At 39.5% G+C, this 17,028-nt stretch overlaps 1 protein-coding gene across 4 annotated transcripts; it reads right to left on the reverse strand.

Annotated features, from left to right (window-relative positions):
* Positions 1-845: 845 nt before the first annotated feature.
* LOC120475074 (uncharacterized) lies at positions 846-17,025 on the reverse strand. Of its 4 annotated transcripts, none has more exons than XM_089132909.1 (14): positions 16,914-17,025; positions 15,756-16,046; positions 13,245-13,493; positions 13,063-13,161; positions 12,921-12,959; positions 11,310-11,357; positions 10,717-11,157; positions 6,781-6,948; positions 6,632-6,697; positions 5,881-6,378; positions 4,079-4,276; positions 3,936-4,001; positions 3,185-3,682; positions 846-2,024 (listed from the first exon to the last, which is right to left on the reverse strand). In XM_089132909.1, exons 1-14 carry the CDS (start codon positions 16,960-16,962, stop codon positions 1,879-1,881), a joined length of 2,856 nt encoding a protein of 951 aa, XP_088989035.1. In that variant the 5' UTR covers positions 16,963-17,025; the 3' UTR covers positions 846-1,878. The 4 variants fall into 4 exon arrangements, with proteins under 4 accessions (XP_088989035.1, XP_088989036.1, XP_088989034.1 ...); XM_089132910.1 differs by having other exon boundaries at positions 4,079-4,246; positions 6,781-6,978; XM_089132908.1 differs by having other exon boundaries at positions 6,781-6,978.
* Positions 17,026-17,028: the final 3 nt, after the last annotated feature.

Genomic DNA, 17,028 nt, shown 5'->3' on the forward strand with positions numbered 1-17,028 from the left:
TACTTTTTGATATGTTTTATCTTACCTCAAGGGCATCCAAGATGTAGGTGTCTTTGTTTCCACAGTATTTTCAATTTTGACATTTTTCAGTCAAACCGTTCTTGTCTGTCAGTCATATAATGGAGGTCTATGGTCACCACCTCAAAGAGCAGCACAGAGAAGTCCAAATTAAACATGATTTAATGACTCGTAAATGTAAGTACACACTGATGGCCTAAGACACGAAACGAGCGGTTTGTGTGAGAAAACGAACAGTATTTATATCGTTTTTACCTCTTGTGATCATAGCCATGACTAAATGATCTGACGGCACGGGCGCTTCGGTCTGGAAGTGATCGCTTGCGCGCCGACGTCACTCTTTGTTTATACAGAGATTTCGGGAGTTTTACATTTCACTAAACATATTTAGATATACGGGAAACCGCAATGGAAGACGATTTCGGTATATCTAAATATGTTTAGTAAAAAGTAAAACTTCCGAAATCTCCGTGTAAATATTGAGTGACGTCACACGCAAGCGATCGCTTCCGGCGTAACATTGAACTGATTCAGTTCGGTTCAGTTGGACATTGCACAACTGATTCAGATCACTGTGATTACACGAGGTAAAAACGATATAAATACTGTTGGTTTTCTCACACAAACCGCTCGTTTCGTGTCTTAGGCCATCAATGTGTACTTACATTTACGAGTCATTAAATCATGTTTAATTTGGACTTCTCTGTGCTGCTCTTTGGTGGACCCCCTTAGCCTCCAGTGTATGACTGATAGACAACAACGGTTTGACTGAAAAATGTCAAAATTGAAAATACTGTTGAAACAAAGACACCTACATCTTAGATGCCCTTGAGGTAAGATAAAACATATCAAAAATTAATTTCAAAGCGAACTATCCCTTTAAGGCCTTTTTACGTGTGTTTTAGTCTGGAACTTGGCTCTATGGAAATCTGGCGCCCTATTGAACGCGTTCAGGCACAACACTAGCGTGCTGAACTGTCAAGTAATGTTCGTTTGGCCTGTGTCTCAAGAATTTTTTTTTTTTTTTGAGCAAGCATTGATTATGAGTGACACAGTCTCAATTTGCGGGATGCATGAATTGGGCTTCAAACGCTGTGCGCAGGACGGGTGGTCACCCTATCTTGCGGTCACAATTATTGATGAACATAATCTGACTAAACTGACACACATTCAGTTGAACATGTCATTGGAAACCCATATATATGGTTTCAAAGGGTTCACAAATGTATTCTTGCCTCTGGACTACATTAACGTGAAATATTGACAGTCATAGTTTTTATTCAGACGGCAAGTATTTGGACTTCCCATCCGTTCCACTCGCTGTAAGATGTGTTTATCATTCCCTTCATTATCTAGTGTGATTCCTGATCCTCCACCAGTGTTTGTCTGTTATCTTCTCCAGCTGACTAAACTTCACCTCCCTCATCGCCGATCTCACGTCTGTTCTCCTCCAGATACTGTCTCTCAGTGTGTTTTTAGGACTGTCCTTCGTGTTGTTTCTCGTCCTCTGGCACATGTAGTCTGAATCAGAGTTATTTACAGTAACTTTTGTTCATTTGTGACTCATTTCAATGTTCTCCTTCATGTCTTGTCTTGTCTCTCTGTCCACTATCCTCGGGTTGAGTGAAGTCGTGTCCACCATGTTGAATTTCAGCTTCAGCTTCTCCTTCATTTTGCATAACCTTTGCATCATGTTCAATGGTTTAAAGCTTTGGTCTTTATCAGTCATCTTTGATTTATTTGGCACTTCTTTATCTAGTTTCCTCGTCGAGCTGCCGCTGAGACACACTTTATTGCAGTGAATCCGCTTGTTCGTCTGTGTTACTGCAGCTTTTGTCCCTCAGATATCTCTGGTTCGGGTCAGAGGACATCCTCCTGTTCCTGATTTATCACAACCGTTTCTTCCACATCCAGCTCTGATCCAGAAAGTTCCCTCACTCCCTGGTCTCGGTCAGTTTGGTTTGAAGACGAGTCACTGCTGTTCATCTCCGGGTTAGCTGGTGAATCTGTAACGAAACTGAACAAGATAAGAACATCCACTCATTCATAAACACACAGTTAAAGTCAGATCACATGAGTTGTAGGGGTGTAAAGATATTTGAACCGAACTGAAAAACCGCGATTCGAATCGTGATACTCTCATTGCGTACCGAACACGCCCCGCCCCCTGCTACCCCGGCCCCGCCCCGCCCGGCTCAATGGACCACATGTTATATGTACAGTACACAACGAATTCAGGTTTGTAGCCTAAACACCATTAACACCAAATAACAAGCTCTGTGTTTGTTACTTTCGATAATAAGCCAGGTGTAATCTTTCCAATTCTGTCTATTTGATCGCGAAATTAAAACAATAAATGGCGTTTTGGCGCTCTTTGATGTGGCGTGACAGATCGCTGTAGGCTTACTAGCTCCTCATGTCAAGCGGCGGCGCGGCGCGCAAGTAAACGCGATCATCTCTTCCTCCGTTACTGAATAGACACCTGAAGGTATGTTGAAAGACACAGTATACTTACTGAAAGGCATCATAACTCGTGTAATCACTAAATCAGTGTTTCAGACGTCAATAAAACAGCATAGCTTTAGCTTGTCACTAGCATTATATTTACCTCAGCAGGCAAGTGATTCAGACCTATAAATGAACACTAAATAAATGCACTATGTTACTTAACCTGTTAATGATATCTTGATTGTTTAAAATATCTTTCATGAAAATGACAACTGTGTAAATTATTATATTTCAATAACAAATTAGAGTAAAAACACAAGTTACTGCAAAAACTGCCTTTAGTTTACATGTTTTCATACAATGTGTTGTGTGTTGATTATTATATCTAAAAAATAAATAGCATCTGAATTTAGGTTAAAAGTCTAGGCTACGACCGTTAATGTTATAGAAATGTGCGGCTGCCTATAAGGTTTACGGCATTAGCAGATTTTTTTTTTTTCCTTGTGAAATGTTTAATTGTAATTGAATTAATTTAAAGACAAAGACATTTTTTTTCATTAAACCACTGTTAAACAAAAAAAAAAAAAAGCAATTTTAGATTTCTAAACCAAACCGAACCGAACCGAGTCGTCAAAACCGTGGGAAAACCGAACCGTCAGTTTTGTGTACTCCTAATGGGATGTTTATTTCAGAATCAAACATATAATCAGTATTGTACCTGTGTGTCCTCTGTCTTTGGTCTCTTGTTTCTCTCCTGGCGTCTGATTCACCTCACGGTTATCTTCAGTTTTTCTCTCGTTCTGCTGCTCAGGAAACTCCTCCTGTGTCTGCCTGTTCTCCTTCTCCTCTTCTAGTCTCTGTTTATCTCTCTCCTTCTCGGTTTTATCAGTGTTTTCTTCTGCATGTTCGCTGTTCTTCACATTTTTGTCTAGTTCTCCTTCATTTCCACTTTCGGTGTCCTCTTGGTTTGTGTCTGGGCTCTGTTTAAGAGTGTGTGTTTGCACGTCTTGATCTCGTATACTCGACTCACTGTTTAGTGCGCTGTCTGAATCAGTTTGTTTGCAGCTTTGGCTCACTTGATCATGATTTTTATCTTCTTTTATCTTTTGGTCACGTTCCTGTTCCTGTCCGGGACGTTTTCCTTCTTCTCCCCGGTCTTGGTCAGTTTGATTTGAAGACGAGTCACTGCTGTTCATAGCTTTCTTAGCTGGTGAATCTGTAACGAAATTGAACAAGATCCACTGTTCAAAAACTGATCTGGGTGTGTTGAGCAGTGTTTCCCAACCCAGTTCCTGGAGGCACATTTTCCAACTCTTACTAATCGATCACACCTGAATCAACTCATCAACTCGTTAGTAGAGACTCCAAGACCAGAAATATGGGTCAGAAAAGGGAGATATCCAAAATGTGCACTGTTGGTGTGCCTCAATGAGCAGTGTTGGGAAACACTGGTGTAGTCAGAAACTCACCCGCCGGAGAACCGAGATCTTCCTCATCCAGCGACGGATCCACGGCGGGACGAACACAAGCTTCGGCTGAAACACAGATCAGATGTTTATTGAATTATCTGAAAGGTTTTGTTTCTCCAGACAGACACATCATCTGCATTCACCTGTGTTTTTTCGGCCGATCCTGTCCAGGTTTTCCTCCTCACTATTATCCGCCTCTGTGGTTCTCTGATTCCTCATGCTCTCGTTCGTCTGCTCCGCTGATCGTTCACCTTCCTCACTTCGCCTCTTCTCATGTGTGTGTCCATGTTCTGAATCCATATTGTTTCTTTCTGTCACAGCAGATTGTGGACTCACAGTCTCTATGGTTTTAAAATTGAAAATAATAATAATTCTGTCAAACTATTGATTCTTCTGATGCTGAAGTCTGCTTTAAACCCTTAGTTTTTCAGTGGAATACAAACAGAGTATTTTTGAAATCTTCACACAGCTCTGATTTATTAAACAGTTCATCGTGACCAATAACAAAACTGACAAAAACTCAAGAAAATCACCATGAAAATACCATACAAGTACTCCATACATTTCATGTGTTATATTACGAGTTAGGGCTGGGTAATAAATATCGATTTCTCGATATTAATCGATTCCCATTTTTACGAACCGATATCGATTCTTAAATCTCAAGAATCGATTAGTCATCCTGTGTCATTTGAATGAATGGATATTGTATCGCGGCTGCGCGCATCCAAAACATCGCAATAATCTTTGTCCTTTGTTACTATTGATATGAAACAAAGTCTCAATTTTCAAATTATGTCCATTTTCTATAGAAATTCAAAAACATAAATAAAGTTTTGGCGCTGTGGCGTGAGATCGCTCTGGAGAAGCAGCAGCGCTGATCTCTCTTCCGGCTTAATAATACCAGTCACAGCGCCAAATAAACATGAATGAGCATCTGAAAGTGTATTAAAGATAGAGTACAACTTATCGAAATCCGTATCATGTCACATTGATTCGCTCAATCAGCGTTTCAACCGTGGAAAGACGTCAGTTAAACAGCTTATAATCAATGTCATGTATCGTATTTACCTCAGAAAACCCACATAAACTCGTTAGTCAGCTAGAAAAAAATTAACTCCAGCGATGAGCATTTTGCTAACCATATTACATATGCATTATCTTAATGTTCTTCAATAAAAGCATATTTGAATAAATCTGGCAAGTTTTTTATAACAGCCACCATTTAAATGTTTATATTTCATATTCTTCTTATTATAAAAATAAATAAAAGTGTAATTTAAGTGTTTGTATAGCTACACAACAGTTAATTATTACCTTCATATTAGGCTAATGAAGTCTATAGGCTACAACTAGACTCCCATAGTTTACAGCATTAGTTAAGAGATTTGATTCCCATTTATTGTAACTGATATCCAAAATAATCGATATTGAATCGAATCGAAATCGAATCAAATTGTGAAATTTGTCTCAATACCCAGCCCTATTACGAGTTTTCTTAAGCTGTATGATTATCTTGTGTGATACAATGCATATAATTTGAGAGTTGTGTTGGGAAAACTTTCAGTGACTAACACTTTGGTCTGTTTGTTATAAGCTATTACATATATAGTTATAGATATCGCACAAGCTACATGAATGAAACTTTTATAAAGCTTTCTAATGTAGTTTATGGAGCTTGAAAGATCTGCGTGAAGATGCTTAAAGTTCTCATTTTGTGTGTTCGACTGATATCCACCATATTGCTGACATGAGGATGATACAAATGTAATTTATTTTTATTTTTGAGTGATTATCTTCTTAACGGAAAATGACTCTTGAAGCTCCTTCAATGTAAATTTAAATACACTACAACAGTAATAGTTTGGTATTTTAAATCCAGATGGGATGTTTATTTCAGAATCAAGTTCTGTTTCTCCAGACAAACATATAATCAGTATTGTACCTGTGTGTCCTCTGTCTTTGGTCTCTTCTTTCTCTCCTGGCGTCTGATTCTCCTCACGATTATCTTCAGTTTTTCTCTCGTTCTGCTGCTCAGGAAACTCCTCCTGTGTCTGCCTGTTCTCCTTCTCTTCTTCTAGTCTCTGTTTATCTCTCTCCTTCTTAGTTTCATCAGTGTTTTCTTCTGCATGTTCGCTGTTCTTCACATTTTTGTCTAGTTCTCCTTCATTTCCACTTCCGGTGTCTTGTTGGTTTGTGTCTGGGCTCTGTTTAAGAGTGTGTGTTTGGACGTCTTGATCTCGTATACTCGACTCACTGTTTAGTGCGCTGTCTGAATCAGTTTGTTTGCAGCTTTGGCTCACTTGATCTTGATTTTTATCTTCTTTTATCTTTTGGTCACGTTCCTGTTCCTGTCCGGGACGTTTTCCTTCTTCTCCCCGGTCTTGGTCAGTTTGATTTGAAGACGAGTCACTGCTGTTCATAGGTTTCTTAGCTGGTGAATCTGTAACGAAATTGAACAAGATCCACTGTTCAAAAACTGATCTGGGTGTGTTGAGCAGTGTTTCCCAACCCTGTTCCTGGAGGCACATTTTCCAACTCTTACTAATCCATCACACCTGAATCAACTCATCAACTCGTTAGTAGAGACTCCAAGACCAGAAATATGGGTCAGAAAAGGGAGATATCCAAAATGTGCACTGTTGGTGTGCCTCAATGAGCAGTGTTGGGAAACACTGGTGTAGTCAGAAACTCACCCGCTGGAGAACCGAGATCTTCGTCATCCAGCGACGGATCCACGGCGGGACGAACACAAGCTTCGGCTGAAACACAGATCAGATCAGATGTTTATTGAATTATCTGCAAGGTTTTGTTTCTCCAGACAGACACATCATCTGCATTTCACCTGTGTTTGTTCGGCCGATCCTGTCCAGGTTTTCCTCCTCACTATTATCCGCCTCTGTGGTTCGCTGATTCCTCATGCTCTCGTTCGTCTGCTCCGCTGATCGTTCACCTTCCTCACTTCGCCTCTTCTCATGTGTGTGTCCATGTTCTGAATCCATATTGTTTCTTTCTGTCACAGCAGATTGTGGACTCACAGTCTCTATGGTTTTAAAATTGAAAATAATAATAATTCTGTCAAACTATTGATTCTTCTGATGCTGAAGTCTGCTTTAAACCCTTAGTTTTTCAGTGGAATACAAACAGAGTATTTTTGAAATCTTCACACAGCTCTGATTTATTAAACAGTTCATCGTGACCAATAACAAAACTGACAAAAACTCAAGAAAATCACCATGAAAATACCATACAAGTAGGGGAGAGCGGGGCAATGTGAGACATCGGGTAATGTGAGACACCCCCTGTATCTAGTCAACCAAACACATTTGTGGTTGTGTGACCATTATGTTTTTAAGCCCATTCCATTTCCCCTTGGCCATAAAGGAGAGGAGCTCATGGTGCTGTTATAAACATGTTTTTTTCACAAAAATATGTTTTTTGCATGTAAAAGTAAATTTTCTTGCTGTCAACTTAATCAACTGTTGTGGTAAAGCAAATTGATTCAGGTAGAAAAATGTATATCATACATGTTGATGAACTATTAACATATGAATCCATGTGATGATGATAGCTGAAGAGTATCCTGAATTACTAAGAGAGATCGTTTTTTGCTAAAATGTGGCAGTGGGGTAAAGTGAGACAAATACTATGGGGTAAAGTGAGACATGAGGCACAAGTTAAGTTTAGTCTTAAAAATATTTTAATGTAATATTACATTACATATGTTTTATTTTTTAATGTCATTGACATTGTAGAAAAGCCATCATGCCAAGAAAATACACCAGGAAGACAACCTGGGGCAAAACACCCCTTGAGGAGATGGAGAGTGCAGCCGCTGAGGTCAAGGAAGGAAATATGTCTATAAGAGCAGCTGCAAGGGATAGAATTATTGACAAGCCTGACAAGATATTGAGAAGAGGAGGTCTGTTTTAAAAATGTGGAGTATTGAAGCCAAAATCTTTCAAACGCTGAGCAGCTGTAGCAGACACAGATGAACGGCTAGTGCGGACATTGGATGTGCTGTGGCAACTTGCATGAACCTGTGGAGAGGCGGCTCAGACGAAAGAACCAATCAGGCTGCTTCGTGCCTTGGCATATCAGAGCCATCCAAAATGGGTGTGGCCTAAGCCTTTTTATTGGCCAGTTCAGCCAAAGGTAGTCAGGTTAAGTCGACTGAAGCGATCCCCTGATCAAAGCCACATACATTTTGAATGTGGAGGGGGTACGACCCACGTCCATACTCCCTTGTAAGAAGGCGAGTATACTCGATACTTCGCACAAATAGGGGTCCAGGCTCCGTGCAGCGCACCAGCCAGAAATTACCACCCATTTCTGAGCGTAGAGGCGTCTAGTTGACAGTGCTCTTGCCTCATGGGGATGGCAAATTAATCGGTTTGCCTGCATGAGGAGGTTTCTCCTCAGCACCACCGCAGCTGTACCAGCATGGAGAACCATAACTGGGTCTTCTAGAGAGGGGTTATTAGTAGCACTACACACTTGCTCTCCCTGATCCATTTGATGACCTGTGGTAACATTGTGACTGGAAGGAATGCATTCAGCGGACGGCTCGGCCAATCATGGGCAAGCACACCCCTGCTCTTCTGAGGCGAAGAGGTCGACCTCTGCCTTGCCGAAGATGCTCTATATTAGCTGAACCGTCTGTGGGTGAAGAGACCATTCTCCTGGGGGAACATTGTCTCTAGATAACATATCCGCTCCCTGGTTCAGGATGCATGGCACATGCGCCGCCCTTAGGGAGCACAGGTTGTGCTGAGCCCATAAAATTCGTTTTTTGGCCATGGCGTGCAGGTTGCTTGACCTGAGAATGCCCTGGTGATTTATATAGGACACCACTGCCATGCTGTCTGTCCGGACCAGGACATGGTGGCCTTTCAAGTCCGAGAGAAAGGCTTTCAGCGATAGAGCGACTGATCTCATCTCTAGACAGTTTATATGTAGCCGTTTCTCCAGGCTTTACTATGAGACGAGCCTGCCCTCGTAAAGGGCCCTCCAACCTAGGCTGGATGTATTTGTCGAAATCACTTTTCTCCTTTTAAACACACCCATACTCACTCCTGACTGATACCAGTCGTCCACTTTCCAGGGAGCTAGGGCTCTGATAAAAAGTAAGTGGATCAGTTTACCCCCAGCTGGTTCACTTTACCCCCTTGATTTCTCTGGTCTGTCTCAGTTTACCCCTGGGCTGGGGTAAAGTGAGACACAAGACCACTTTTTTAAAAACAATCATATTTTCACTGCCCTTCGTCCTGAATACATTCAGATAATTTCCATTGGTAGAAAACATCCTGAATTAATGGGAAATGTATAAATCTTACTGATATATCATTTTAGCTCACTTAGAGGAGAGCAAATGTAAAAAATGTCTCACTTTACCCCACTCTCCCCTACTCCATACATTTCATGTGTTATATTACGAGTTAGGGCTGGGTAATAAATATCGATTTCTCGATATTAATCGATTCCCATTTTTACGAACCGATATCGATTCTTAAATCTCAAGAATCGATTAGTCATCCTGTGTCATTTGAATGAATGGATATTGTATCGCGGCTGCGCGCATCCAAAACATCGCAATAATCTTTGTCCTTTGTTATTATTGATATGAAACAAAGTCTCAATTTTCAAATTATGTCCATTTTCTATAGAAATTCAAAAACATAAATAGCGTTTAGGCGCTGTGGCGTGAGATCGCTTTGGAGAAGCAGCAGCGCTGATCTCTCTTCCGGGTTAATAATACCAGTCACAGCGCCAAATAAACATGAATGAGCATCTGAAAGTGTGTTAAAGATAGAGTACAACTTATCGAAATCCGTATCATGTCACATTGATTCACTCAATCTGCGTTTCAACCGTGGAAAGACGTCAGTTAAACAGCTTGTAATCAATGTCATGTATCATGTTTACCTCAGAAAACCCACATCAACTCGTTAGTCAGCTAGAAAAAAATAACTCTAGAGAGGAGCATTTTGCTAAATATACACCATATTAGGCTACAAATGCATTATAATCTTAATGTTCTTCAATATTTAATGCATATTTGAATAAATCTGGCAAGTTTTTATGACAGCCACTATTTATGTTTCATATAATCTTCAAATTATAAAAATAAACAAAAGTGTAATTTAAGTGTTTGTATAGCTACACAACAGTTAATTATTACCTTCATATTAGGCTAATGAAGCCTAGGCTACAACCAGACTCCCATAGTTTACAGCATTAGTTAAGAGATTTGATTCCCATTTATTGTAACTGATATCCAAAATAATCGATATTGAATCGAATTGAAATCGAATCAAATTGTGAAATTTGTCTCAATACCCAGCCCTATTACGAGTCTCCTTAAGCTGTATGATAATCTTGTGTGATAAAATGCATATAATTTGAGAGTTGTGTTGGGAAAACTTTCAGTGAAAAACACTTTGGTCTGTTTGTTATAAGCTATTACATATTATAGATATCGCACAAGCTACATAAATGAAACTTTTATAAAGCTTTCTAATGTAGTTTGTGGAGCTTGAAAGATCTGCGTGAAGATGCTTGAAGTTCTCATTTTGTGTGTGGCTGATATCCACCATATTGCTGACATGAGGATGATACAAATGTAATTTTTTTTTATTTTTGAGTGATTATCTTTTTAACAGAAAATGACTCTTGAAGCTCCTTCAATGTAAATTTAAATACACTACAACAGTAATAGTTTGGCATTTTATATCCGGATGAGGTGTTTATTTCAGAATCAAACATATAATCAGTATTGTACCTGTGTGTCCTCTGTCTTTGGTCTCTTCTTTCTCTCCTGGCGTCTGATTCTCCTCACGATTATCTTCAGTTTTTCTCTCGTTCTGCTGCTCAGGAAACTCCTCCTGTGTCTGCCTGTTCTCCTTCTCCTCTTCTAGTCTCTGTTTATCTCTCTCCTTCTTAGTTTCATCAGTGTTTTCTTCTGCTTCAACTGCATGTTCGCTGTTCTTCACATTTTTGTCTAGTTCTCCTTTACTTCCACTTTCGGTGTCTTGTTGGTTTGTGTCTGACACAGCAGATTGTGGACTCTGTTTAAGAGTTTCCTTCAAAGGTTTGTGTCCTTCATTAGTTCCACCTGAACTCTCTTCTTCATTGGCTTGATCCCATTTTTGATCAATAATAGACTTATTTTGAGGGGGAAGTCTGGCGTGACTAGGGAGTGTGGCTTCAGACGAACTTGAACCTGAAGCATTCAAAGACATTAACAGCAGATTCAAGAGTCATTCATTCATTCAGAGTGAGTCTATAGTGCTGTCCAGCGACATGAGCGATGGCCACCACCGCAATATCATGTCATGTCAGTGATAATAATAGTAAATCATTGGGAAGCGGTACCTGGCATAACGTCCTTTTGGTAATTTCTCATCAGGCTATGGCCTTCACCTACATTGATAAAAAAACATTTTTATTATACAAAAAGTCTGCTTGATTGTGGCAAAAAATCATAATCACAATTATTTTGGTCAATATTGTAATCACAATTTAACACGATTATGAGTGGGCCATTTGAACAAACCTAATTTATTTAATGATAGCAATATATATATTAGGGCTGTGCAAAAATTAATTGCGATTAATCGCATCCAAAATAAAAGTCTGTGTTTACATAATATATTTGTGTGTGCTGTATATAATTCTTTTGTAAATATAAATACCTATGCATCCATGTATATATTTAAGAATTATTTGCGCTTAAATTCTGTATAAATATATATATATATATATATATATATATATAAATACATAATCTATATTATATAAATATTTTATATATGAATAACACATTTTCTTAAATATATACATGCATGTGTGTGTATTTATATACACAAAATAATTATATACAGCACACACAAATATATTATGTAAACACAGACTTTTATTTTGGATGCGATTAATCGCTATTAATTTTTGCACAGCCCTAATATATATATATATATGTTAAAAAAATTTTTGCGAAATTTCACAATACCAATTTCAATATCACAGGAGAATTTTAGGCTAAAAATCATGCAAGTCTATAACTACTCAGCCAACAGCCTAACATAAAAATTGAATTATCAAATGTAAATTAAAACACAGCATAGCCTTCACTGTAAGAATTTAACTGGCTTTGATTATTATTAAAGAAACACAAGTTCTTCAGAGATTTTCTCTTTGTCTTTTGTTTGATAACTATTAAGGACACATAAAGCAATAGATTTATTAGGCTGATGTCACTTTAAAGACCGAATGCACAGATCCAGAACACCGATTCAAATTATATTTTCTCCGAATCGTTTACGTTTAGTAACCGAACCGACTTTTTACCCGTTAAGTCTGGCATTTTGACGGTTGTTGACTTTGTCCGTGTTCTGCTCCGTTTCGGAGCGCGTGCACTGAACATTTTCTTTCACGCTTTTGATAACTTTTTTTTAATTCTGCATGATTTGACTCATTTGCACATTAAGTTTGAACTGTTAAGGAGGAACGAAAGCGCACCACTGGAAAGGAATGAGGCAAAATAATAGTTTTATCTCGATTATTGAATTTTCATAATTGTTGAAAGCCAAAATCGAAATTCAAGCGAGCTCATGCTATATTAACTCTCTATTCGAGTGAATTGACTGCAGTGTTTATAAATAACATGAACAATAGAGCTATAGAGATCCTGAAGACCTTGATGAACTCTGCAGGACTGAACTAGCCTACCCCTGATTTAGTCAAACCCATGCTTAGAGCTTCAGATCTTTGTCCCAATGGTTTAACTATCTTCCATAAACTTTAATCGCAGCCTTATAGGGCATGTTTGAGATTTTTTGTTAATGACTGACTCTTTTGTAAATTAAATAATTTTCTTTATTTTTTAAGTCAAACTGGATGTTCAAAGGAAAAAATATCAATAATTTTCAAGGAAGATAATCAATTATTTTTTATTCCAGCACTTTCCCGTATAAACCCTGATCTTACCATTTTCAGGGTCGATTTTCTTCAAGCCAGACTGTCTTGCTGCTCATCCATGTACAAGACAAAACAGAAAATTGTGTTAATCTTTGTAATATAAAGAAGTATTTTTAGGGTGAAGTGTTGAATACTTTTTCATGGCACTTACATTTTTCTTTACGTCTGTATAAGAATACTCCCAGTAGAATAAGCAGGATGAGGAGAAGTATTATTATGACTGGAACCAGCACAGCAGTCCCTGCTCGGCCTGCACACATAAGACAGTGTAAAGGTAAAGCATCTACGTCAGAGTCTCAAGGCATCTAAACAGTGGTGTTGAGTCTAGCACACCTGTGTGGCAGTCTGTCAGAGTAAAGTTTGTGCTCCTGCTGTTAGCTTGATTCTTCACAGTGCAGGTATAGACCGAGTCACGGTTTTCCTCCTGTTCTTCAACAAGAAGCTCTGGTCCCGAGTGAAGCTTCATATTCAGTCCGCTCCATTCATAGCTCGGCTGAGTTCGGGATTCCACCGAACACAACAGCTTTTGAACATCTGAAGTCTCACCCGGTTCACAGGTCACCTGAGGCTCTGGCAGAACATCTAAGACCCAAAAGCAGAGAGCCATTCGTGATCATCAGTGGATATTTGGTAATTTTGAGATTACTATTCAATAACTAAAACTGTTTCAGCTAATAATCAAGGTTATTGATTCCTTGTTACTGTCACTTTCTCTGTTTTAAATATTTTAGTATATTTATGGGCAAATATTGTATTATTTATAAATCATCAAGCCATGTGTAACCATGAGTCAAACTAACACCACAGATGGATAATTACTGTTTTGGCAGATCAATTCCCTGGTTTCTGTATCCGGTTTCATTCAATTTCAAGTTTTTCATTTCCCACGTATGTTTGATTCTGTCTATGTGTTTGTTTAGATGAGTTATTATTGATTTAGTTAAAGGTGGAGTAACACTGGGTAACGCGGGGCAACGCTGAGTAATGCTGAGTAACTCTGAGTAATGCGGGGTAACGCTGAGTAACACTGAGTGAAGCTGGGTAACTCTGAGTAACACTGGGTAATACTGAGTAACACTGGGTAACGCGGAGTAACGCTGAGTAATGCTGAGTAACGCTGAGTAACACTGAGTGAAGCTGGGTAACTCTGAGTAACGCTGAGTAATGCGGGGTAACGCTGAGTAACACTGAGTGAAGCTGGGTAACTCTGAGTAACGCTGAGTAACGCTGGGTAACGCTGAGTAATGCTGAGTAACGCTGAGTAACGCTGGGTAACTCTGAGTAACACTGGGTAATACTGAGTAACACTGGGTAACGCGGAGTAACGCTGAGTAATGCTGAGTAACGCTGAGTAACACTGAGTGAAGCTGGGTAACTCTGAGTAACGCTGAGTAATGCGGGGTAACGCTGAGTAACACTGAGTGAAGCTGGGTAACTCTGAGTAACGCTGGGTAACGCTGAGTAATGCTGAGTAACGCTGAGTAACGCTGGGTAACTCTGAGTAACACTGGGTAATACTGAGTAACGCTGGGTAACTCTGAGTAACGCTGGGTAACGCTGAGTAACACTGGGTAATACTGAGTAACGCTGGGTAACTCTGAGTAACGCTGGGTAACTCTGAGTAACTCTGAGTAACACTGAGTAACGCTGGGTAACGCTGAGTAACGCTGGGTAACGCTGAGTAACACTGGGTAACGCTGAGTAACGCTGGTTAACTCTGAGTAACGCTGAGTAACTCTGAGTAACTCTGAGTAACACTGAGTAACGCTGGGTAACGCTGAGTAATGCGGGGTAACGCTGAGTAACGCTGGGTAACTCTGAGTAACGCTGAGTAACTCTGAGTAACACTGAGTAATGCGGGGTAACGCTGAGTAACGCTGGGTAACTCTGAGTAACGCTGAGTAACTCTGAGTAACTCTGAGTAACACTGAGTAACGCTGAGTAACGCTGGGTAACTCTGAGTAACTCTGAGTAACTCTGGGTAACGCTGAGTAACGCTGGGTAACTCTGAGTAACGCTGAGTAACTCTGAGTAACTCTGAGTAACGCTGGGTAACGCTGAGTAACGCTGGGTAACTCTGAGTAACTCTGAGTAACTCTGGGTAACGCTGAGTAACGCTGGGTAACTCTGAGTAACGCTGAGTAACTCTGAGTAACTCTGAGTAACGCTGGGTAACGCTGAGTAACACTGGGTAATGCTCAGTAACGCTGGGTAACGCTGAGTAACGCTGAGTAATGCGGGGTAACGCTGAGTAATGCGGGGTAACGCTGAGTAACGCTGGGTAACTCTGAGTAACTCTGAGTAACACTGAGTAGTGCTGGGTAACGCTGAGTAACACTGAGTAAAGCTGGGTAACTCTGAGTAACGCTGGGTAATGCTCAGTAACGCTGGGTAACGCTGAGTAACGCTGAGTAATGCGGGGTAACGCTGAGTAACACTGAGTGAAGCTGGGTAACTCTGAGTAACACTGAGTAACGCTGGGTAATGCTCAGTAACGCTGGGTAACGCTGAGTAACGCTGAGTAATGCGGGGTAACGCTTGGTAACCCTGAGTAACGCTGAGTAACGCACGGTAACGCAAGGTAACGCGGAGTAGCGCGGAGTAACGCGGGGTAACGCTGAGTAACGCTGAGCAACGCCTTGTAGTTACTCAGCAAATTTGAGTATTTTTTTAATTTCGACATGGCAGAAGAGCCTTGTAGTTTGATGCTACAGATGGTAATAGATAGATAGATGATAGATAGATAGATAGATAGATAGATAGATAGATAGATAGATAGATAGATAGATAGATAGATAGATAGATAGATAGATAGATAGATAGATAGATAGATAGATAGATTACCCAAAACTGTCACAGTATGACTGGAGGTCTGAACTTTCCCATTGATCATAATTTGAGATTGATATTGTCCACTGTCTTGGCTGGTTAGTTTTTTGATTGTGAGCTGTCCTGTTTCGAAATCAACAACCACACGGTGCTTGAACGAGGCGTACTCCACCACCTCCCTCCCGTCATACACCAGAACCTTGTCCTCATTGTGTGTCCACTGTATATCTGTAGGCTTTCCACGGATGCTTGGAGTTAGTGTGATGTCTTTTCCAATTTCTTTATACTCATCACAGAAAACAAAATCTACAGGAGAAGAAAAAGACACTTAGTGAAGGTTCTTTGGTTCTATGGGTGAATAAACCTCAAAAAATAAACCTCATATTTTACAATAAAATCAACGAACAAATACAGGACTTAATATTTTGCTATGATACAATTATGCATTTTTTATTATTTGCACTGTACAATATTTTCATTTTTACATTTTAATAAATGTTTAAATGCATCAACAATTTTCAAGATATTCCCCCAACATTCGCATTGCCATAATGTGTCTACGTGTTTCAATATTTAATGACAGATTGTTATTACAGTAATCAAATATAATGTAGAACATTTGTATATGTTAAATAAACAAAAACAATATACTTCTATTATACAATTACACATATAAACTACATTCAACTATAGAGCCTAAGATTTAATTGTCTTTACAATGACTTTGATTTTGAGATGAATATCTTGTTCTGGGTGTTTCATTAAATCAAGTTACCAGCAATTTGTTGGCTCAAAAACAACAACATTGAAGACAAGCAACAAATCACATTTTGGTAGAAATCTCAAGCTTAATCTTATAAAATAAAGGTTTTGTGTTTCAGTTCATGATCACAGAACAGATTCGGTACAAAGTCCAGTGACAGTCCTGCATTCAAAGAGAGATTCACCAAAGTTTACACACGTTCGACTTTTAATGTTTTTAGACTTAAATATTACTAAATGTTACTGTATCTAAAATAGTTCCTAACCCGTCCCAGAACTCTTTAAAGAAGCATTTCCGCGAATGTCTGTTGTGTCTCGACTCGCCCAGAGTTCCCGCACAGGTCACCTGGATTACAGGGGAATCTGTTTTACTTTATCTCCATGTTGAAAAAGCTTTGGACTTAACGTTACCTCGAGCCAAACAGAGACATGTAATGAAGACCAGACTCGTAGCTGCCATCTTCTTCCTCGGGTCTCGAGAGTGCGTTTCGTTTTAGTTTTAACCCCGTGCGCGCGCCTGTGTGGG

Source organism: Pimephales promelas, chromosome 7 (assembly GCF_988280905.1).
Source record: "Pimephales promelas chromosome 7, fPimPro1.hap1.1, whole genome shotgun sequence".
NCBI lineage: Eukaryota > Metazoa > Chordata > Actinopteri > Cypriniformes > Leuciscidae > Pimephales > Pimephales promelas.

Coding starts and splice junctions, on each gene's coding strand:
- LOC120475074 (XM_089132908.1), bottom strand. CDS start 16,962: ATGGCAGCTACGAGTCTGGTCTTCATTACATGTCTCTGTTTGGCTCGA. Junction 13,494..15,755: donor TCATACTGTGACAGTTTTGG/GTAATCTATCTA, acceptor TTTGGGTCTTAG/ATGTTCTGCCAGAGCCTCAG. Junction 12,960..13,062: donor ATACAGACGTAAAGAAAAAT/GTAAGTGCCATG, acceptor ATGGATGAGCAG/CAAGACAGTCTGGCTTGAAG.